The sequence below is a fragment of the Podarcis cretensis genome (assembly GCF_951804945.1).
Source record: "Podarcis cretensis genome assembly, chromosome: 1".
Classification (NCBI taxonomy): Eukaryota; Metazoa; Chordata; class Lepidosauria; order Squamata; family Lacertidae; genus Podarcis; species Podarcis cretensis.
Genome location: NC_137170.1, coordinates 42,425,647 through 42,448,487, shown reverse-complemented (window position 1 = coordinate 42,448,487; position 22,841 = coordinate 42,425,647). Strand labels below are relative to the sequence as shown.

At 39.0% G+C, this 22,841-nt stretch overlaps 1 protein-coding gene across 2 annotated transcripts in view; it reads left to right on the top strand.

Annotated features, from left to right (window-relative positions):
* The window catches only part of AVEN (apoptosis and caspase activation inhibitor), a 113,338-nt gene that overhangs the window by 72,131 nt on the left and 18,366 nt on the right, over positions 1-22,841 (top strand). For both annotated transcript variants that reach the window (XM_079955376.1, XM_079955375.1), the window contains exon 3: positions 19,734-19,804. In XM_079955376.1, the coding sequence (XP_079811502.1) occupies positions 19,734-19,804 (71 nt within the window). The remainder of the gene's footprint in view (positions 1-19,733; positions 19,805-22,841) is intronic.

Genomic DNA, 22,841 nt, shown 5'->3' with positions numbered 1-22,841 from the left:
TTTTTGACTCTTTTCCAAATTAGACACTTCAGTACAGTAACTATAGTATACTGTGGGGTAGATCCAGAAATACTGTGTCTTGTCAATAGTTGTTTATTTATTCAAAGTGTTTTTTACCATGCTCTTTACCCAAAAGGACTTCCAGAGTGACTTCCAGAAATCTGTAGTAGGACAGCCCCTGCCCTTAGACTTCAATTATTTAAAAGTGTGATAGAAAATAAAAGACATGGAGAGGAGGGGGGGGGGAGGCAAACCTGGGCAACTTTCTTAAAGTTCGAGTTCTTACAGTAGCAATCTGGGATGGAAATGGCTAAAAAAGAATGGCTGTCACCGTGTGACAGCTGAGGAAGGCCAGAGACTCAGCAGAGACAATGGAATAGCTCCGCTTCTTTTCCCTGTCCTCTGCAACCCACTGGCGCATGTCCTGTGAAAATGTTCACTGTATTTCTATCACTTACAAACATTCTGCAAACTGCTTTCCTAAATTCCTTTGATTTAAAAAGTGACTTAGCGTATAGTATCAAAAGAGTGCAATTGGAGAGACTATAGCTCAGTAGTGTATGAGACTGCTGCCAGTTGGAGGAGATAATTTTAGGTTAGATGAACAGAGTCTGACCTGGTGTACGGCGGGTTCCTATCTTCCTAAATTTCTTGGGGTAGAGGACATGGGATAAATTTAAGAAGCTGTAAGTTACTTGACCAGGCAGTTTGGAGAATGAAATATACTTTGTTTTGCCTAGCATTATACGGTAAAAATATTAAAGCAACCAAGAGAAAGATATCACTTGGAAACCTGGAGATTGTAGGATACCTTCCTGAATGAAGAGATTAACCTCTATTATGTTTACAAGACTATGTGCTAAATTGGCTAGGCCTAGTCAGTGACCTTCATGGTTGAGCAATGATGTTCAGTGTTCCATCTATTCCCTGTTTGTGGAATGCTGTCTGCAGGGAGGCTAACCTGGCACCTAAAGATATGTAATATGTGTTCAGCTGATTAACATTATATGGCTTTTTAGTATGTACGAGGGGGGTTATTAATTTGCTTTTTGCTTTTGTTTTATTATATCTTTTGTATTCTCATTTTGTTTTTTTCTGTTGTGAACCACCCTGAGATCTTTGGATGAAGGGCAGTATACAAATTGCATTAATAATAATAATAGTGATCTGTTACACCCCACTGCCTTGCAAAATGTTTAGATAAAATGCTTGTGAAATTCAGGTCTGACACTGAGATGATGCTAAATTGAATTATTGCTGTAGGTATGGTTATTGCAAAACTTTGGATGGATGGTAGGCAACTAAGTATTAATATATGATTGCTGGATTGCTAAAACAGTCTTTAGAACAGCTGGGATTTTTCATTTGGCCAAACTTAATTTGCATTAGTCTGAGAGAATAGTGTTCAGAAACGAAATTTAAGTATGCCTTATCAGTTAAAGTCTGTAGTATTTTAAAATTACATGTTCAAAGTGTTATTTCTGAATGATAAATTATTTTGCTTATTTTCTATAGGCAGTGCAAACTTTAAACTTGCAGTAGCTATTAAGTTATTAATAGTAATCAGTTATCTCTATAGTTATTCATAAGTATGCCCATTTGGGCTCATAGAATCACTTTTGATCCAGTGGAGGAATCTGCTAATGGAAGAGGAAACCTGCTCTCACAACTCTCAGTGCCTCCCTCCCCCAAAATATGAGCTCCAAGACTTGGTGAACCCTCCAGAACAGGTCTTTTGGCCTTACGTAGCCTAAGCCCTTTCTTAAAAATTGGCTCCACAAGTGGCTCAATTGTAGCATGGAACAAAATTTTAAACATTGCTTTCCTATCAAGATTCTAGTATTAAACATTATGGCTTAGAACTTAAATTGTTCTTCCATTTGTGTAAAGAGTGTGTGTGTCTTCCACCAGCAACTCCCTTCACTTTGAGCTCCTGCACCCTACCTCTAACCATTCTCAAAAGTCCCGCTGAGAAACAGATTTTGGGTGGGCACCGAGTGCTTAGAGGGATGCGGAAAGTCCTGGACCATGAACTGTGTTCTGTAGACTGAAGAAAAGCTAGGATAGAAGTCTGTTAAAACTTCTATAAGGTGTTAGTGATAATGATGGGTCAAAATCTTGATGAGCGTCAACTTACCTATGATAAACAGGGAGAGATTCTAAAAGTGTGGCATTTGAAAACAAATTTCCTACTTTTTCTCAAATGACTGTACTTTATTTCAGTAATTATGAGATGAAGCATTGTGAAAGGAGTCATACTAGATGATAAAGAGAATGAAACCTTGACAAGAATCCTTGACCCTGAAAAGGATGTAGAAAAAAATACACAGTTACACAAAACACAGCTAGAATATATGGAACAACAGAACCTATAAACAAAAGCCATTTTTTGTTACCAGCTTAGAAAAGAATTCCTGTTTATATGGAGGTGGTATGTATGTCTTAAATTTTTGCATCTCAGCCAATTTTTTAAAAAAGATCTTACCCAGGGGTCGGCAAGGTTTATCTTGCGTGGGCCAGATCTGTCCCCCGGAGATCGCTCTGTGGGCCGGATCGCGCGTGCGTGTAAGTGCGTGCACATGCGTGCCTGCGATTTTCGGTGTCTGCACAGACGCGATTTCTGGTGCTGCGGAAATGAGTCCCCGCGCCACACTCTGCCGGTTTAGCACAGTGCGCGTGCGGGCAAGTCGCTTCGGGGGCGGCTTGTGGGCTGTTCAAATGACCTCCACGGGCTGCTTCTGGCCCATAGGCCTTAGGTTGCTGACCCCTGCTCTTACCATTATAAAAATAAACTGAGCAAATAGTCTTTCAGTGATTTTCGTCTGTTAAACATACATAAGATATATACGCAATAGATCAATAGACCTTTTTCAACTCAAGAGCCATATTTCCTAATGGGCAGGACAATGTCAAGAGATTTGGAGAGTTTTGGATCCAGCAGATCCAAACTCTCTCTTGATACACTCCTAAAATGCCCACCCTCATCAGAGCACCAGTGGCAGATGGGCAAGGTCATTTCTGTACTTCCTGGGAGTGGGCTTCTAAGAGTTGATCTCCCTCTATGCCCATGGAGTAATACCCTATTGTCCCTTCAACACCCAGGAACCACAGAATTGTGTCCCAAGGGTACAGGGCTCAATACCATTGAGCGCTCTAGGATTGACTTCTAAGCAAATGTGTATAGGATTGAACTGTTAGGAAATTGACCTGAAACACCATACTCCTTAGACTATGGGAATTTTAGCTTTCTTTTCACTAGTATCTGGTCCTCAAAGTTGAATTATTTTTTTTAAGTATCTCTGCAACATACAGTAAACACAGAGGGACTAACTCCCACACCAGCACCTGCAGATGGTTGGGAAAATAATCTTACAAATATTTGGCTTTGACAGCTTGCAAATTGGACAACCAGCTAAGTGGTTTGGCTGTGCTGTTTCCTTATGGACTGAGAAATTGCCACCTGAATGTTTATGAAGATTAAAGTATCCAAGCCACAGTACTTTTTATGAGAGAAAATGTCTTCTTTTGTGCTCAGGCAGAAGATGACTAGCAATTTACCTTGTAGGGTGTTTTATTTTGGCATGCTTACCTAGAAGAAAATATTGTGAATGCCTAGATGTTTTCATTTGACAACATTTTAAAAAAAATTGAAATAAAATAAACAATACTTCATATATTTTTCAAAGGACCACTGTCCTTTTTCCCTCCATTCCACAAATTAAACATAAATTATATTATTGTAGCAACAAGATGTTTGCAAATACAGGAAAGGGCAAGTTACCATGCAAACATCGAGAACAATTAAATAAAAGTAATTGTTTTCTCTTTCCCCTCTGATTATAGGCCAAATAATATAAAAACTTAATTATATATAATATTATAAAATAAACTTGAACATTTATTGAGTTTAATCATATTTTTGCACTATTGCAAACTAAGATTTCTGACAGAGCTTTGAGTTACCTCATCAGCAACAAAATTATCAGAGCTTGGTGAGCTTTTAATTCACATCCAGTTTTTCATACTGGCCTTCACTGTGTATTTGAGGCTAAAGGTAAAAAGCTCTGTTTAATTTTTGGTTATATCCCACATCTCCAGTTAAGAGATGCAGTTTGCTTCAGAAATAGAAATGATAATACAAATGTAATCCCATCAGGTTTCAAAGCAGAATCCCATCTGTGTGCAATCATCTAATCTCTATGGAGAGGAAAAATGGACTGTGGACAATTCCATAAAATTTTAAAATCTATGCTGTTTTCCCATTGATGCATTTTCTGCAATCATTCTGTTGTAAGTGTCACAATGAAATAAATTGTTGGAAATATATATCCATGACCTAAGGAGTACACATATGTGTGACAAGAATAGTAAATTGTGTTTCTGCACACTTTTAAAACATTAAAATAGTCATGCAACCTTTTGGGTTGAGATAAATTAGCCCGTCTCCTTGGAGAGGTAGTAGGGTGGTACCCTCCAGCTGTAGTTTGAGTCCAGCTCCCATCAGTCACAACCAGCATGGCCAGTAGTCAGGTGTTGTAGTTCTACAATGTTTGAGAGCTACCACATTGGTTACCCACGCGATGAGGATGTTCGGTAGATGAAGTCTGAACAGAAAACAAGATTCTGCTACAGGCAGTTGACTCTTTTACTTCATCTACTAATTTTAGAATGAGGGAGTAAGAGGTCTGTTCATATATTTTCTGGTAGCTTTCCTACACTATCCATGCAGTTGCATCAGAGGGAGAGGAGAGACAGTGAGTTGTCTCCAACACAGCACGTTCCATCAGCACAATAATTTCTGCATGTGTAACAGAATGTTCTTACCCTCTCCTTGCCCCATTTCCTCCTAAATCTATTCTAGGGGTTCCCTCAATCCTATGGAGCAGATCTGGGGAGAGCAGGTGGGAGGAGGGGGGGGAATTCTGTTGTGTAAGCAAAAATGCTTGTGCCTATGGGACATGCTAGTTGAATACCACCCAGTGAACCCCTCTCTTAACTGGGACCATCTAACGGGGGGGTGAAAACATACTAGCCTCATCACTAGAGAAATGGTATGTGGTTCAGCTCATCTCTGTAGTTGTTAAAGGATCTGAAGTCTTTGATGATATTCCATGTATCAAAGAGTAATGAAATAATATAATGTGGATCTTCCCTCAAGGGATAATCAGACCCAAGTATTTTCCTCTTCAGACATAGAGGAATCTGACTCAGAAATAATCTGGTAAATAGGAATAGTGTCTGGCTTGGGGAGAGAGTGTTGTCCTGTAGTAGTGTTTTCTCATTCATAGATTTCACTGCAGGAGGAAACACTCAGCAGGAAAACAAACTGTAGAGCACCAAGACTGAAAATATATCTGTGACATTCCCATAAATACACATCCATCCTAGAGTCAACATCGTAAGGTAAATTTCTGTAAATTTCTGTGAAAAAGAAGATTTTGTGTCACACCTTCTGGATCCTGAGCAATTGGAGCATGGTATCCTTAGGTCAAAGGAGCAATGTTAAAATGGTAGAATATAGGAGCTATGAGGGATGATGGTGGATATGACACAGATGGTATTTTAGTCCTCTTAGTGTGCCAAAGGGTTGGGTGGGAGCTCCAAATTTAATGTCTAGCAATATGGAATGGTAGCATCCAAAGTAATCCTACATTGGTGCTCAATCAGGGTTTTCTTACAATAAAGTTTATTCATGAGTACATTGGGAGAGTACCAAATTCAAGCTGTTGGAGTGAAAACAGGAACAACTGCATATCTCTGAGGGGATATGAAATGGCAGCTTCAGGGAGACCATGTGGTTACACCAAAGAAGTCCTGGTTCACCAGGAGGGTCTGAGGAGACTTAGACAAGCCCTTGTTTATCCCCTGTTCTATCTGGAAAAGTTTACTATAAGAGACTTCAGATGAGCTGAAAGGTGGAGGAGGAGTAATTGACAATGAGTCAAAGCACCTGATGCAAAAAAGCATCAAATGTCAATCACTACTAGGGCAGAGAATAATTGGGAGTCTAGGGTGAAACTCTCCAAAGAAGCAGCCTTTTCTTTCTTGGATACAAATCTACTTATCATACCAAACAACACTCCAATTATTTGAAGGGGCCCTGTAGATAACCTAGAGAAGAGATTATCTTATGGTTCAGTAAGTGGTTAAGAAACAGGAAGCAAAGGCTAGGAATAAATGGACAGATCTCCCAAAGGTAAGATGTAGAAAGTGAAGACCCTCAAGAATTGGTATTTGGACCTGTGCTTTTTAGCTTGTTCACTCATTATTTAGAATTAGGGGTGAGCAGTGAGATGGCCAAGTTTGCTGATGAAACCAAATTGTTCAAATAGGGATTGCAAAAGGAGCTATACAAAGTGGATGAATGGTCAGTAAAATAGCAAATGCAGTTCAGTGCAAGCAAATGTAAAGAGTTGCACAACGGAGCAAAAAAAAATTCACATATATGGTACATTCCTGGTTAGAAATGGCAGTGACTGACCAGGAATAATACCTTGGGTTGTAATGGATAGCTCAATGACAAATTTGAACCATTGTGGGGCAGCTGTGAAAAATGTGAATTGCATGCTAAAGATCATTAGGAAAGGAACTGGAACAACTCCTGCATGAGGAACGATTTCAAAATCTGTAGTGTTTTAAGTTTACAAAAAAGGTAAGGGAGGCATGATAGAGCTGTGCATGGTTTGAAGAAAAGGGTAGAGAGATCTTTTCTCCCTTTCTCATAATAGTTGAACGTGGGACTATCTAATGAAGCTGAATGCTGGAAGATTTAGGACAAAAGAACACAGCACATAGTTAAACGATGGAATTCACTCCCACAAGTTGTCGTGATGGCCACCAACTTGGACAGCTTTAGAAGAGGACTGAACAGGAGAAGGCAGCTCTCAGTGACTACTAGCCATGATAGCCACGTACTGTCAGAAGTAGTATACGTCTGAATACCTACTGGGAATCGTGAGTAATGTTGAACTCAGGTCCTGCTTGCGGGCTTCCCATAGAAAACTGGCTGGCTAATGTGAAAACAGAATGCTGGACTAGCAGTTTTGCATATGTTCTAATGTGTGAACCTCAAAGGATTCCCCTACTCTTAAAAGTTATTTGTTTGTGATTATTGTCACTAAGGCAGTGGTGTAGTTTGGGGGGTGGGAGAAGATAGACCAGGATCTACTAGAAGCTCTGAGTGATTTTTAGCTGGAAGCTGTCCACAGTAGCTAGGGGAACCCAGTCAGATGGGCAGCATGAAAATATATGTATATGCGCTGCACATGTGCCGCATATATTTACACCAATTGGCAGAAAACACTGTGGGCAACACAACGCAGAGTATTAACCACTATATGATCACGGCCGCACTATGGACAACACTTCAGGAAGGGTGTCTCCATCAGCTCTTAGGAAGCGATCTTTCTGATATGGGAGGTGATCCTTGAAGTATCCTGGAGCCAAGTCATTCAAGAGCATAAAGGTAATTACTAACACTTTGAAATGTGCACAGAAACAAATTTGCAACCAATGTAGTTGTTGCTGGATAAGTGTAAAATTACCCCATAGGCACCTGTAACAACCTTGCTGCTGTTTTCTGGACCAATTGATCTTCCAAATATTCTTCAAAGGTAATTCCATGTAGTGTGCACTGCAATAATCCAATTTTGAAAGATTTTCAGTGACTATTACCATAGCCAGGCTTGTCTATTTTTAAGTTTTGGAAGTACTTCTGAGGTTTGTATCATCAGCAGGTTCTAATCTCCAAGCGCTTTTCCTCCTTACCTTCTTCGGATGTTTTGCAAAAATTCTGAGTCACTCATCAGTCCTGAACTTGCACTGGATTTAGCTTTTGTTCTGAGTCATTGGGAATCTGATGTAGGTAAGAAGAATATTGCTGTCAGGTTTGGCTTAAGAAAACAGCACAAAAATAAAGTGAGATTAGACAGTCAAAAATACATTAATTTGTTATTTTCAGTAGTTTCTTCATAATTCCTATAAATAGTATTTGTAAAGAGTTGTATGTTTTTTGAAGCTTGCTCAAAAGTGCTCATATCCAACTAGTTTTGTTTAAGTGTAGAACTTGCTTGTTGAAACCCTTACTTTGTTTGGTGGGCATAACTTGAATTTATTTCATGGGAGGCTGGGAACAGTGGATTGGGTATTTTCTCTCACATGACCTCAGGCAGGAGCAAAGACTTGTGGGAGGTAGGCACTTCTTCCTCAGTTTTTTTCTCCTACCTGACTCAGCAAGATGTTACTCCTGGATCTCCTGCTTTTTCAGATAAGTTTTAATTTTGATCTCATTTTATTGTTGCATTATTTCCCCTAGTTTTCCTTAGTTTTAGCAACTGTCTTGAGTCTTGCAATATATTTATAGAGAGAGAGTCCAAAAATATAATTCATCCATGGAGGAAAATCCTACCGGAGGCTTTTCGCAATCACAGCTTACTTTTAGTGACTGCTGGCTCCATATCACCACCTCAAGAGAAAAAGCCGTCCTCTTAAGTGCTGAAGTTGTTCAGAAAGTAAGGAATTTTTACTGCGAAGATGACATCAGTAGAGTTTTGGCTAGTAAAAAAGCTGTGTTTCTTTTCCAAGGGAAAGTGGCAAAAGAGAGTTGAGAACAAAGAGATCAATACTTCATAACTTAAAAGATGTCTACTTATTATTCAAGGAAGATAATCCTGATAAAAAAAAAATGTTTTTACAAAGTTTTGTGAACTACGTCCTAAAGAGTGTGTAACTGAATAGTTGTGGGATTCATTCAGTGTGTGCATGCACCTATCATCAAAACCTTAAACTCATGATGCAGAGTATGCATTTAAGCATGCCATATCAACAACTCCTCCTAAAACTAGTGTGTAACCTGGAGTCAGAAGAATGCATGCTTCTCCGTTGTCCTGAATGCCCTAATGAGTCTGTACTTCAAGATTTTCTTATGGGGTTAGAATACTTTGAAACTAAAGAAACAGTTGTGTTTAAACAGTGGCTCCACACTGACTGATCATCCCTTGAAACTTTAGTAAAACCAGTTGATGAATTCATTGATTTCCTGATTACAAAATTAGTAGCTAACAAGGCACCATTTTATAACCAAGTCACAGAGTCAAAGCTTAAAGCAAATGAAAGCCGATTTGGATGATCAATGTTGTTTGATTTTAGCAGACTTTGCAGAAAATTACACCTGCATTCTTCAAGATGCTGTTCAAGATTTTCACTGGCATAACATTCAAGTTACATTACACCCATTTGTTTGTTTTTAATACTTTTATTTTGCTTTAAACAAGTACATATAAATATAGACAACCAAAATTACAAAGGAAAATTCCTTAATAATATTGAAAAAACTACAAAAAGATATTGAAGTACATGACACAGAACATAAGCAACTATGGGAAAGATAAAAGAAAAGAAAAATAGGGGGGGGGGGAGAAAAAGAAAAAGGAAGATGAGCCAAAGCAGGAAAGCTCATCTATTGTACACTTCCATCAAGCTCACAACAGATCATTATTCTTATCAATTCTCTCTATATGCATTCCAAAGGAATCCCTCATCGTGGTATCAGGGAGCATTTCTCTATGCGGTATCATTCTAAACATAACCAGGTCTTTCTTGTTGAGCCCTTGTCCCCTAAATAATTTTTTAAACATTCCTATTCTTCTTTCACCAATTTTTTTAGGTTTATCTCTTATTGCATCTGTCAGCTTTGCAAGCTCCAAGTACTCACACAATTTAACTACCCATTCCTCTTTAGTGGGTGTATTTTTATCTTTCCAGTGTTTTGCCACTATAACCCTTGCTGCTGACGTTGCATACATAAATAGCCTAGTTTTATTTTTGGGAATATTATCTGAAACCATTCCTAGTAAAAATTCTTCCGGTTTCTTGCTAAATGTAGCTTTTATCAATCTCTTTATCTCTTCATAAATCATATTCCAAAATCTTTGTATCTCTAGACAGGACCACCACATATGGTAGTATGTACCTATCTGTTCCTTACATCGCCAGCACTTGTTATTGTTTTATTTATTTATTTTTGCAAGTTTTACAGGGGTCAGGTACCACCTATAGTACATTTTCATAAGATTTTCCCTTATAAGGAAACAAGCCATTAATTTTATATTTTTAGTCCATAATTCGTTCCAAATATTGGGTTTGATCGTATGTCCCAGGTCCCTCTCCCATTTTACTGTAATTTCTTTGATAATTAATTTCCTCCTTTCTTTGCCAATTCAAAAGTAGTTTGTACATTTTTGAAAGTGTCTTTTGATTATTATGTAAAATATCCTTCTCCAGATAGGATATTTTTTTGTCAAATCCTTTGGTTCTTTTATCCTTTTCAAGGGCGGCTTTTAGTTGATAGTACATTACACCCATTTGTGATCTACTACAAATGTGAAAGTGAACTGAAGTCTAAGTCCATATGCTTCATCAGTGACTGCCATAAACATGACACTACAGCTTTTTTCACATTTCAGAAGTCAGTGTTGCAATACTTGAGACAAAAACACCCACATTTAACAAATGTAGTTTATTTTAGTGATTGTAGTTCAGCACAATAAAATAACTACAAGAACTTTATCAATCTGTGTTATCATGAAGAGGACTATGGCATGACTGCTGAATAGCATTTCTTTGCCACTGGCCATGGCAAAAATGTGTGCGATGGAGTAAGGGGAATGATTAAGTGCCTTGCTACGAGAGCAAGTCTTAAGAGAACTGTAGAGGGACAAATTTTGAATGCACTAGATTTATTTGAATTTGCTTCCAAAAACATAAAGGGAATTCAGGTGTTTTTCACACCATCAGCTGAGGTGGGTGCAAACGAAGAGTTCCTGATGGTATCATAATTCATTATCAGTAGGTGGCACCAGAGAGAACCACTTCTTCAAACCACTGGACAAAAGAACGCTTATGATGAAGCGGGTTTCAGTTTCTGACAAATCTTTTAAAGCCACTGTTGGTGATAAAACAAAAGAACTAGTCAATATTATTCCAGAAAGGTTTTATGCAGTTACCGTATGTATGACAGAAAGTGGTCGATTGGGAAGATACTAGACCGCTGTGTAGAGGAAAGGGATGCTAAAGTTCAGTTCATGCATCCACCTGGTCCTTCACCAACATATTATTGACCAACTATGAATGACTACTGGTGGGTGCCCTATGTGCCAGAGGCATTCCAGTTCCTTCATAATCAACTTTATCAGGGAGAACATATGGCATAGACAATAAAGTCCACAAACAGGTGCAGAAATTGGCAAAAGGTATGATGTAACCTTTGACTACAAAGGTAAGTTAACAGTGAAATAATGCAAAAATAACTTCAGATGACATTGTAACATAAGAGGGTATAATTTTAACTATTCTCATGAATGTTTGAGTTATTTCAGGCTCAAAGAGACCTTAAACCTGTACAAAAAAAATTGTAAAAAGTTTACTTCAAAATCAATTTATTTTATAACCACAAAAAACACCCTCCTTATTTTTAAAACATAACAAGTACATGGTTAGCCCATTCTATAAAAGAAGTATGATACATGTGTTGTGGTTTGTATGCTATGGCTTATCGAACCTACCGGGAATAAAATGACAAAAATTCACTTTGGTCGGTGACCCTTTTGTGTGGCACTTAATAACATTTTTATACCTTGAAAAGGACCACAAATAGCTTTATTTTGATACCAAGATAAGCCCAATTGGTTGAAAAATAAGCGAAACAGGAGGGTTTTTTCTAAACTGATGCAGAAATTGCATTAGCCTAAATTGCGCAAAAATCGGAATATTAAAAACATTCTCCGGCACCCAATTTTGGACCAAAAAATCTCTTAAAAATAATTTGAGGTTATCTCATAGGTATCTACACATAGTTTTTGTGTGTGAAGAAAATCTGAATCGTGAGAGCACGGTTGAGTATTAAAATCAGGTGATTTGGTGTGGAATGACCCCTCTGCTAAATCAGACTAAAGGCTCATCTAGTCAAGTATCCTGTTTTCAACTGTGGTCAACCATGTGCTTCTGGAAATCCCCAGAAGCAGAGTATAAGGCCAGTGGCACTCACTTCATTGTGTGTCACACAGTGTCTGCTATTCAGCCACATGCCAGTAAGCTCCCAATCGAGTGTTAAAACAATACAGCATTAAATATTAAACAAATACAGCATTTAAATATTAAAAACATCCCTAAACAGGGCTGCCTTTAGATGTATTCCATAAGTCAGATAGTTGTTTATTTCCTTCACATCTGATGGGAGGATGTTCCACAGGGCGGGTGCCACTACCAAGAAGGTCCTCTGCCTGGTTCCCTGTAACCTCACTTTTCGCAATGAAGGAACTGCCAGAAGGCCCTCGGTGCTGGTTCTCAGTGTCCAAGATCTCCATGAACTTGACTAATAACCTAAAGGTATCTAAGACAGGGGCCTTCACCACATCTTATGGCAGTGAATTCTGTAAGTTAGTTATATATTTTATTAACATAGAAGTATTTGATTTGGATTAAAATTTAATTTTTAAGCTGTCAGACTGCCTAAAAAGTCTCAGATATAACTTCATTTGGACCTTTTTGCTGAGAAATCCATTGAAATGAGCATTTAAAATAAAACAGCAGGTGGTGGGGCAGCGATGGTATAAGCTGGAGGCTATGTAACTAGATGGCACAAGTGGCACTAAATATACCGAAGCTAATTAATAGAGAGGTGTAACATTTCAAAAGGATTATTTAGTGGTGGTCAAAAATTCTGGGTACAATTAAGTCAGTTTTGTTGTTTTTAAATGGATCAAGTTCATTGCTAGACAATATTTGCTGAAGAATATGGTAGCCAGTTTGCAAACAGAACTTCCTCAAAAGATTTTTCTGACCCTCTTGACACCCTTGCAATAATATCAAACTTTCATTTTGTGTCATATCTACATCATACATCCAAAGCATTTTTATAGCATTTAACAGTCCTGGCTTCTTCAAAGCAATCCTAGGAACTTTAGCTACTGGGAATTGTAGCTCTGTGGGTGGTAAAATGCAGTTTCTTCCCAGGGGGAGCCATGTCTGTTAAATTTGTAGAAATGTGCTTTAATGTGGAAGTGGCATTAAATTGTTAACCATTAATGCTGTACAAGCTTCACTTACAAAGCTTGAAGTAGGTAACATTTGACAAGTATAATAAAATGTATCTGAAAATCAGAGACAGCATAGGATTTTGTAACCCTTGAACTTGGGAAAACGTGGTCTAAAGCGAAGGAATTTCTGTGCCTTTTAGGGCAAATGTAAAGGTTCATTCTTAACTAAGAACCATGCAAGGACATGGGATCTAGGGTTACTTCTCAGTTGCCAAGGAAATTGGCTCAAAAAACACTGGAGGCAATGATAAATTTCTCATGTGTATTCTCCAGGCATAAAAAAATATATTGTGCAGAGAAAGTTCCAAACTCATATGATGATTCGACAAATGTCCAAAGCTTAGAAGATTTTCATTTTTCTGTTTTTAACACACTTGTTTCATTAATCAAAGAAATAAGGGTTTTAAAAATACATTCTTATTCCTTGTGTTTTCTCTATTTGATAGTGTTCTAAGTTTGAGATTTGCAGCCTGGTGTAGCGCAATATGTTTGCTTTAGTGGCATGGCTTGTAAATGCAGGGCATTGAAGCAGAAATGTGAAACATCAGATGCACAACATCAAACTGCTCAGATATTTTAGGCTGCACCTCTGTTAATTATTCATAAAGAATTTATATATAGGTCTGCAAGCGCTGCTGATGCCATCAATAAGAAAAGAGTTGAGATGTGACTGAAATTGGTGGAGAGCAACCAGTCTCATAGGTCACCCTTTAACTTAATAAATTCCCATGTGAAGTCACATTTGTTTCTTGAAAGTTAGGGTGATGCGGGGGGCGGTAATCAGTGTAAACATAGAAATCATTTCCCTTAAAATTAGGACTATGGCATTACCAGGCAGCACAAATAAAGCACAGCTTGTTATGAACGTGGTCTTACTAGGTCCCTTGTGTGTTTTAAAGTCATGTTTCTGCTGCTCATTTTCTTTGAGCTGAGTGGTTTTTGACTGTGCTGTTTCCTTCTAGAGTTCATATCTGCTTCAGAACTACTTGTTTAAATTGGATTCAAGAATCCAAGGGTCTTGTTGTTTAAATTACTTGTTCCTACAATTTGAGATCTCGTGTGCATGTTCTTCCTTGTCAAATGTACACAGTGAAAATTAGGGGAAAGTTACTGAAAATTATATGTGTTACATTGAACTCTGACGTGCAAGTTGTGTGTATATTTTAAACCCTTGAAGTAAGAGGCACTGGCAAGAATGGCTGCCTGAACTACTAGGAACTGGCAAAGAAAAATGTTATAACACAGAAAAATGTTGACCTGCTTACCGTACACTGTGATTCTGTGTATAAGAAATTAACTGATAGTATTTGAGGCTGCAATTATGTGCCTGTTTATCTAGGGGCAAACTCCATTGAACTTCGTGGGACTTAACTTCTGGGTAGACATGCATTTTATTTAACATTTATTTCAATATTCCTAAGCCAGTCTTTTAGGGGCTCACAACATATTAAAAACATAAAATTCATTCATAACATAGTTACAAGCCATAAAACCACAATCTATAAAACACAAAAATCTATAAAAAAATAATAGCAGCAGTAAAACCATACCAGCAGAAAAGCAGTATAAATAATAAAACAAGCAGATAAGCATAACGAGTTTCAAAATAGCAACAGTTAAAAGACAAAACGATCAGATTATTAAGAAAAAACAGTATGAAACAAAACAAAATAAAAAAATTCCTTCCAGTAGCACCTTAAAGACCAACTAAGTTAGTTCTAGGTATGAGCTTTCGTGTGCATGCACACGAAAGCTCATACCTAGAACTAACTTAGTTGGTCTTTAAGGTGCTACTGGAAGGAATTTTTTTATTTTGTTTTGACTATGGCAGACCAACACGGCTACCTATCTATAGTATGAAACAAAGGTATTCAGGGCTCGTTTATATATCTATGAGGAGCTCCAAAGAAAAAACAGTATGAAACAAAACAAAATGAAACAGTATGAAACAAAACAAAATAAAAAAATTCCTTCCAGTAGCACCTTAAAGACCAACTAAGTTAGTTCTAGGTATGAGCTTTCATGTGCATGCACACGAAAGCTCATACCTAGAACTAACTTAGTTGGTCTTTAAGGTGCTACTGGAAGGAATTTTTTTATTTTGTTTTGACTATGGCAGACCAACACGGCTACCTATCTATAGTATGAAACAAAGGTATTCAGGGCTCGTTTATATATCTATGAGGAGCTCCAAAGTGCCTTCAAAGAGAGAGAAGCATTTTTTTTTAGTATTAGATGTTTGAAACATTATAAATGAAATTGAGTGTGAAAACGAAAAGGGTGTTGCAACCTGGACAACTTTTCCAAATTCTATGGGATACTTAGCTGTCATACACACATTTCAAATTTCTCTCTTCAAAATGATTTCCATATCAGCTCTTAAATTATATCATACCAGAATGAAACAATAAAATAAGTAAAACTAGCAAGCTCCCAATCATTATGGTGGTGAGAGTGAGCAAACCAATTTGAGACCTAATCTCACTGTGCACAGGGGGAGACAAAATCATCTTTCTTAGTAATTTTTGTGGCAGATAAGTAAAAATGTAGCTAACATTTAAAATCTACCCGCTTGGGAAATCTGTGTCTACATACTTAAATTCCTGTGTATTTCCCTCCCAAAACAATAAGGACAACAAATGTTATATTGAAAAACTGTCTTGCCATCTGGATGATCATCTATGTCTTATGAATATTACATGCCAGGTGGTTTGAGGGGGAGAATTTTCAAAGATGTTTGTTTTGTTCTGTATAGTATGGATGATAAACACATTCACTACATATCTAAGAGGTATAAAACTGAGTCATTTAATCAAGATTATATATGTAAATATTGTCTTTTTTGTGATACTGTTAACTAGCAAGGGAAAAGTAGAGGCAACTGCCTGCTTGATGCTTGCGCAACTTACTAAAGCGCAGCTGAGTCGTGTTTTTTCATTTGATTTTTGTTTTGGCTGAGAGACTTGGCGAACCTATAAAGGAAACCCATTTACTCCTAGGGTCAAATTATTTTAGATTCATTGTGTGACTAGCAGCCGTGTTAAGGGATCTTAAAACATTAATCCCAGCTGAGATCTGAACAACCCTCTCACCCTCCCATGTGCTGCAGCTAGCCTTTTAAAAAAGCTCTTTCTCTCTTAAAGGAAAGTCTAAAGAGCACGTGGGGCAAAACACAGCTGGAAAATCTCCACTAATTTTCATAATTCATAAACACCAGGCTGTCCACTGTGTGCCACTAGTTACTCCCACATCTGATGATTTTTCTGAATTGAGTGGAGTGAAGTTTCCTGGGCAAGTACCACTTTCTCTTGACAAGATATATTTCAGTCTGCATTCCTATCTTGAACAACACTTGGGAGGTCTCTCTCGAATGCTTACTGCAGTAGCTTCCCTTTCTTCCTCTTAACAGCTGTTGAACAGTCCAATTTTCACTATTGCTTCAGCTCCTGCAAGTGACTGTTTAAATTCTATCCTGCTGTATTATTTGACCTCTAACCAACTGTATTGTGAATATGTATCTTAATAGCTTTGTATCATTAATGAAAATAACATTGCTCTAGCACACATGTTGCACTGGGGAATGGCATGGTAACATTAACAAATAAGCATACAAAGCAACTTGTTGAATACTGAGTTGGTTAGAGAGTTTGGAAAAAGAGACCTGGACTTAAATCCAGCCGTGAAACTCAAGTTACTTTTGGCCAGCCACTCACACACTCAGGCAAACCTGCTTCACAGAGTTGTTGTCGGGATAAAACAGGGAAATCTGCTTGCTCCATGCTTGCTAGGTTGCTAGGAACCCCTGTGTTCCTAGAAGCAAGAGTGAGATGGGATACACATTATTAATGTTACTAGTAGTGGGGAGCGCCTAGCAGTGTTTGGGATTTTTAGAATAAAAAATTTATTGGGGTTGGTTTGTTTTTTAATAACTTGGACCCAACATGCCAAATAATTGGGGAAATCACATTAAAGTCACATTTTGGTCCTCCATCTTGATTCACAATGGTGCCTGGTATTCAATCATAAATGAAGATCCCCAGTTTGGGAACTCCAGCATGAGTTTGACCAAACTGCGGGAGGCAGTGGGAGATGGAAGTGCCTGGCGTGCTCTGGTCCATGGGGTCACGAAGAGTCGGACATGACTAAACAACAACAACAACAATTCTGAGTTTGGTGATATTGAAAGAGGCGACTGAATCTATTCCAAAAAGTCTATGAAGACATGCCAAAATGATGTTTTGGTCCGTTACCTTGTTTCAAAATGGCACCTGGCATGCAAACAGTGAAGAAGTCTGCCGCCTCTACCTCGGAAACCCTTATGCAGTTTGGCACCAATACTTTGCGAAGTGGCTGAAACTATGTACAAAAATGGACAGAGTCATGCCAAAGTGATGTTTTAGTCTACCATGTCAATTCAAAATGACACCTGTGTCCAAATGACAACCAAGTCTGCCGCCCACCTGGGGAGCCCTCGTGCCAAGATTGGTGATGGTATCTCAAGCAGCACCCGAAACTATAAAGGACAAGTAGACAAATGGCCAGACAAGCCACTTTTGAAAATATATATTCAGTTCGATAGTTGGAGTGAAATGCATCTCTTGTGGTTCTGGGAAACGTAGCTTCTCTTTCCCTGTTATATTAGCCTTGCGTTTTCAACAGCTATTGCATTTTACTTCAGAGAGCGAAGGAAAACGTTGTGTTTACAAAGATTTAATTGAAGTGCATTTAAACCATTTTGTTTTCAGTTCCAGTTACTTTTGCTTGGAATTATGATCTGTCAGTTTTTAAATTTGGAAGCATTCTCAGGCATTGCCTGATGGTTTATTAGTATTCATGATGTAAAAGGACATTCTTTTCAGACTAAGATAATTTTAAAAAGATAATTGGTTGGACCAACATTCTCATTAACCTAATTTGCATTAAATGTGCTTCTGTGAATTGTAGTTATTTTTTATTTTATTTGAGAAACTTGCTCTGTGGTTTTTTCTACTGCCTGCTTAGAATAATTCCCCACCGACTTTACTGGTATCATTGTGGATCAAGTGGTTTGAGGACACTAATATTTCTTTATTTAGAAGGCTTTATCATAGGGTCTGGCATAATTTACTCTGTTCATTTCAGTCTCATTGTGCCTAACTGGCTAAAGGAACAAACTGTCAGTAGTTTGGAGGCAAATATATTTCCTCTAGTAAGTAGAGAAGTTCTCAATTATACAATATAATACTTTTATATATACACTATATATTTTGGAAAGTCTGTCAGTTTGTTCTCTATAGGTTCGGACGCCTCTTGAGATATCCTTGCCAAACTCAGCACAAGGGCCCCTGAGGTGGGGGGGGGTCTATGTCAGCACTTGGGTGCCAGCTGCCATTTTGAATCAATATGGTGGATCGAAATGTGACTTTGGTGTGACTGCACCTGTTATTTTTGCATAGGTTTGGTTGCCTCTTGAGGTATTATCACCAAACCCAACACAAGGGTTCCTGAGGGGCAGTGATGGGCTTTGTCACTGTTTGGACACCAGGTACCATTTTGAACTAAGATGGCAGACAGAAACATGACTTCACCCAGTTATTGGCATGAAAGGCCCTAACTCACAAATTACACTATCCATTAAAAAACCCACAATGTTTTGGGGTTTCTCAAAAATCCAGGGCTGCACAAACCACTCCCTGTGTGTGTGTGTGTTTGTGTTTGTTTTCCCACCAGACAAGACAGCGAGACAAAACACTGAAGAAGTCAGGGCTATTCCAGCATGCTGCTTAGAAATGGTGATAGATTGGCCAGTTCAGATACAATAGCATTTTTGTAATTTAACATACTGTGATCCTAACTCTTCCATCAGCCACTTGAAGAGTATTTTAGTGGTGGCTTGCAGGTAATGTTTCTATTTACAATAGTTGGCCATTGACTTTCATAGACCTTCTAGGTCTGCTCATACTCGGCAGCTAAACACATTTTGGAAGATGAAGGTGTAATACAGTATGTAAAATGCTGAAAGAAATAAAATGTTGAAGTAAAATCAGATTCTAGCTTTAACAGTCCTGTCACCTCTTATTTCATACAAACTGAACTGAAGTGCTGTTTTTAAATGCAAAACCTATCATATTGTATTACAATATTGTAGCCTTAATGGGAAATGGTTTTAACATTCACTCTGTGTGGTGCCTTTGGAAAAACAAGCATGTGTCTTAAGTGTTTGTGGGAATTGAGTGCCAGTTACAATAGGTTGTATTTAGTGCATTTCTATTCAATAGGGTTATCTTGCACATACATCTGCACAGACACACACAGGATATGGGGGGATAGAGGCTGGGAGGGAACCTGAGGCAAAATAGAAGGTTGTGAGTCTGAATCTTATTATCTCTGACTAGTCCTTATTCCCAGGCACTCCTTGTATTCTCCCTACCACAACATTTATAATCACCATGTAGCTCCTGCATTGTTTTAGCGATAACAAAGGATATTTGTGTGATTGTTTGGGGCTTTTTTATTGTTCTAGGGTGTTGGCTTGCTTGAGCTTTCTATATTAATATACTGTTAAAATATGAGAATTCTTGATTTTTCATTCATGGATCTTTAATCGGTTTTGCTGTTTATTTGGCAAATTTATTGACACATGTGCCACTTTATTTCTAGGGGATTCTTTTACCCAGTTCCGATTTGCTGAAGAAAAGGAGTGGATTGCAGAAAACCTTTGTCCGAAACAGGTAATGGAGAACAACCTGTTCTTGAAAAGATTGCTGTGTGCAGTTTATTTCAATTTCTGCAGGGCAGATGATGATTTATGCACAGCCAGTAAAGCTGGTGTAGCATTGTGGTTAAGCTTGTGAACAGAGTCAGGAAGTGCCTGATTCAAACCTCACCTCCGTACAAACTCTGTTCTCTCCCAATATTGCCTCAGTCACCCCACCCACCTTTTCCAATTCAGAGATTATATTGCTGGCTTGCTTTGAGGATTACGGAGGTAATAAATATAAAGTGCCTTGAACATTGGAAATGGTCTATATAAATGCCAGATTTTATTAAAACTTGGAGAATAAAAGACCCTGTAGAAAGCTATTAGGCAAAACAGAGTAGAATTAGCCACACATGCTTAATCTTCTCATGTCAACCTAGATAAATATTCTTGTTCTAGAAAATATCTTGGTGAACACGTAAGGCAGCCCCAATGCTAGTGCCTCTCTGCGATCTGTTGCTGTTTGACTGTGCACAAGATGGGAAGAGAGGTCATTGTATAAGCTCAACCATGATGGAATGGGAAACACGCAGAGGGTATTTAGGACTTAAAGTTCTCTGAAATGTACATGGAACTCTAGTTTACTGGAGAACATGCATAATATGATTTCAGAAGGGGGGCTGTTGTGGTGTGCTGTGTCAGCTGGGTAGTCACAAGGTTGTCAGAACCAGTGAAGGCGGTGAAGGTCTGGAGGAGGTTGGAGGATGGATGGCGGCTAACAGATTGAGGTTGAATCCTGACAAGACAGAAGTACTGTTTTGGGGGGACAGGAGGCGGGTGGATGTGGAGGACTCACTGGTCCTGAATGGAGTAACTGTGCCCCTGAAGGACCAGGTGCGCAGCCTGGGAGTCATTCTGGACTCACAGCTGTCCATGGAAGCGCAGGTCAATTCTGTGTCCAGGGCAGCTGTTTATCAGCTCCATCTGGTACGCAGGCTGAGACCCTACCTGCCCGCAGACTGTCTCGCCAGAGTGGTGCATGCTCTAGTTATCTCTCACTTGGACTACTACAATGCGCTGTATGTGGGGCTACCTTTGAAGGTGACCCGGAAACTACAACTAATGCGGCAGCTAGACTGGTGACTGGGAGCGGCCGCCGAGACCATATAACACCGGTCTTGAAAGACCTACACTGGCTCCCAGTACGTTTCCGAGCACAATTCAAAGTGTTGGTGCTGACCTTTAAAGCCCTAAACGGCCTTGGTCCAGTATACCTGAAGGAGCGTCTCCACCTCCATCATTCTGCCCAGACACTGAGGTCCAGCACCGAGGGCCTTCTGGCACTTCCCTCGCTACGAGAAGCCAAGTTACAGGGAACCAGGCAGAGGGCCTTCTCGGTAGTGGCACCCGCCCTGTTGAATGCCCTTCCACCAGATGTCAAAGAGAAAAATAACTACCAAACTATTAGAAGACATCTGAAGGCAGCCCTGTTTAGGGAAGCTTTTCATGTTAAATAGGTTATTGTATTTTAGTGTTCTGTTGGAAGCCGCCCAGAGTGGCTGGGGAAATCCAGCCAGATGGGTGGGGTATAAATAAGAAATTATTATATTATTATTATTGTCACCTATGTGGACCACATTGCAATAGTCCATCTTCAAAGACCTGAATATTAGGCATTAGGCCTTGATAACATATGAAGGGCTGCAGCTTTCTCATAATTAAGTAATAAAAGGAGATTTTGGCCTTCTGGGTGCAGCAAGATTCAGCAGCACTCCCAAGAGAATGGATTTGAGGGAATCACAGGGGGATGAACCCCACCAACTATTTTGGGTGTCCCTTTTCTTCCCAAGTGACTGGGCCGGATAATCCCCATTATTTTGATGGATGGGAAGCAGGATGACACCATGAGGTCTGCAGAGATATTAGCTCCATTGGGCTTCTCCCTTTGCATACTCTAGCTGGTCTAGTTGATCATTATAAGATATAAAACTTGTTTTCTGTTGCTGTAGAGGGCAGGACTAGAACTAACAGGGAAAATGTTGCAAGGAAGCAGATTCTGGCAAAACATTCAGGGAAACTTTCTAACAGTAAGAGCTGTTTGACAGCCTCAAGAAATGGTGAACTGTCCTTTGCTGTAGGCATTTAAGCGGTGTGTGGGGAGCCAATGGCTGACAATGCTGTAGTTGCATCCTGTATTGAGCAAGGGGTCCAGATGATCTCTTAAATTCCTTTCAAGTCTGTAATCCTACTATGCAGCATTATGATTTAAGTGTAACTGAGGTTTGTCCTGTTGTTTACAGCTTGTGATTTGCCTGAGTTCAGACAATGTGCTAAGCCAAAATATGATTTAACTCGGCCACGGTCTCTCTAGGCCCCTGCATGTTTGCTCCTTCATGCTAAATTATGGTTTGGCTTAGCAGTGCGTACCAAAAAGAGCTCAGTGTGCTAACATGGATCACCAAAGGAAAGTGAGATTTGCCCAGTCTGTGAATGACATTTAAGATTAAAAGGGGGAAAGAGTGTATGAAGAGAGGAATATTCGGGGTGGGGTGGGGTGGGGGAGACACAGAGCAGAACTTGAAAGTTGAGCACAAATGGAGTTGAATAAGCATTTTAGAAAATGCTCTGCCTATACTTGATAATGAAAGAACTTCAGTTCCTACAAATCTGTAGGAAGAGGAAGAGACATCTACTGCCTTCAACAAGTTGTATTATTTTCAGGGATACAGTAAGAGATTTTTAATGTTTTAGTTGGAGACAAGTGGAACAGAGTGTATTGTAGCATGTGAAGTGAGTGGATTATAGTCTGATGGCAGGGAAAGTAAACGTATTCTTTCCTCCTTCAGCTTGTCACCCACAGACTTTATTCTCTTGCAAGCTGGTAGTAAACTAGTCCAGTGAATGTTCAGGCTTGCTCTCTACTATTTCTGTTGCATTAAGCAACAGCCTAGGCTGGAATTATGGTAGATGTAGAACTGCTCCTCAAAAGAGATTGAACGTGTTTTGTTTTCCTTCTCTCCCTGGCGATGCTTAGTGATACAAAATGTATGACACAACATTGTTGTCCC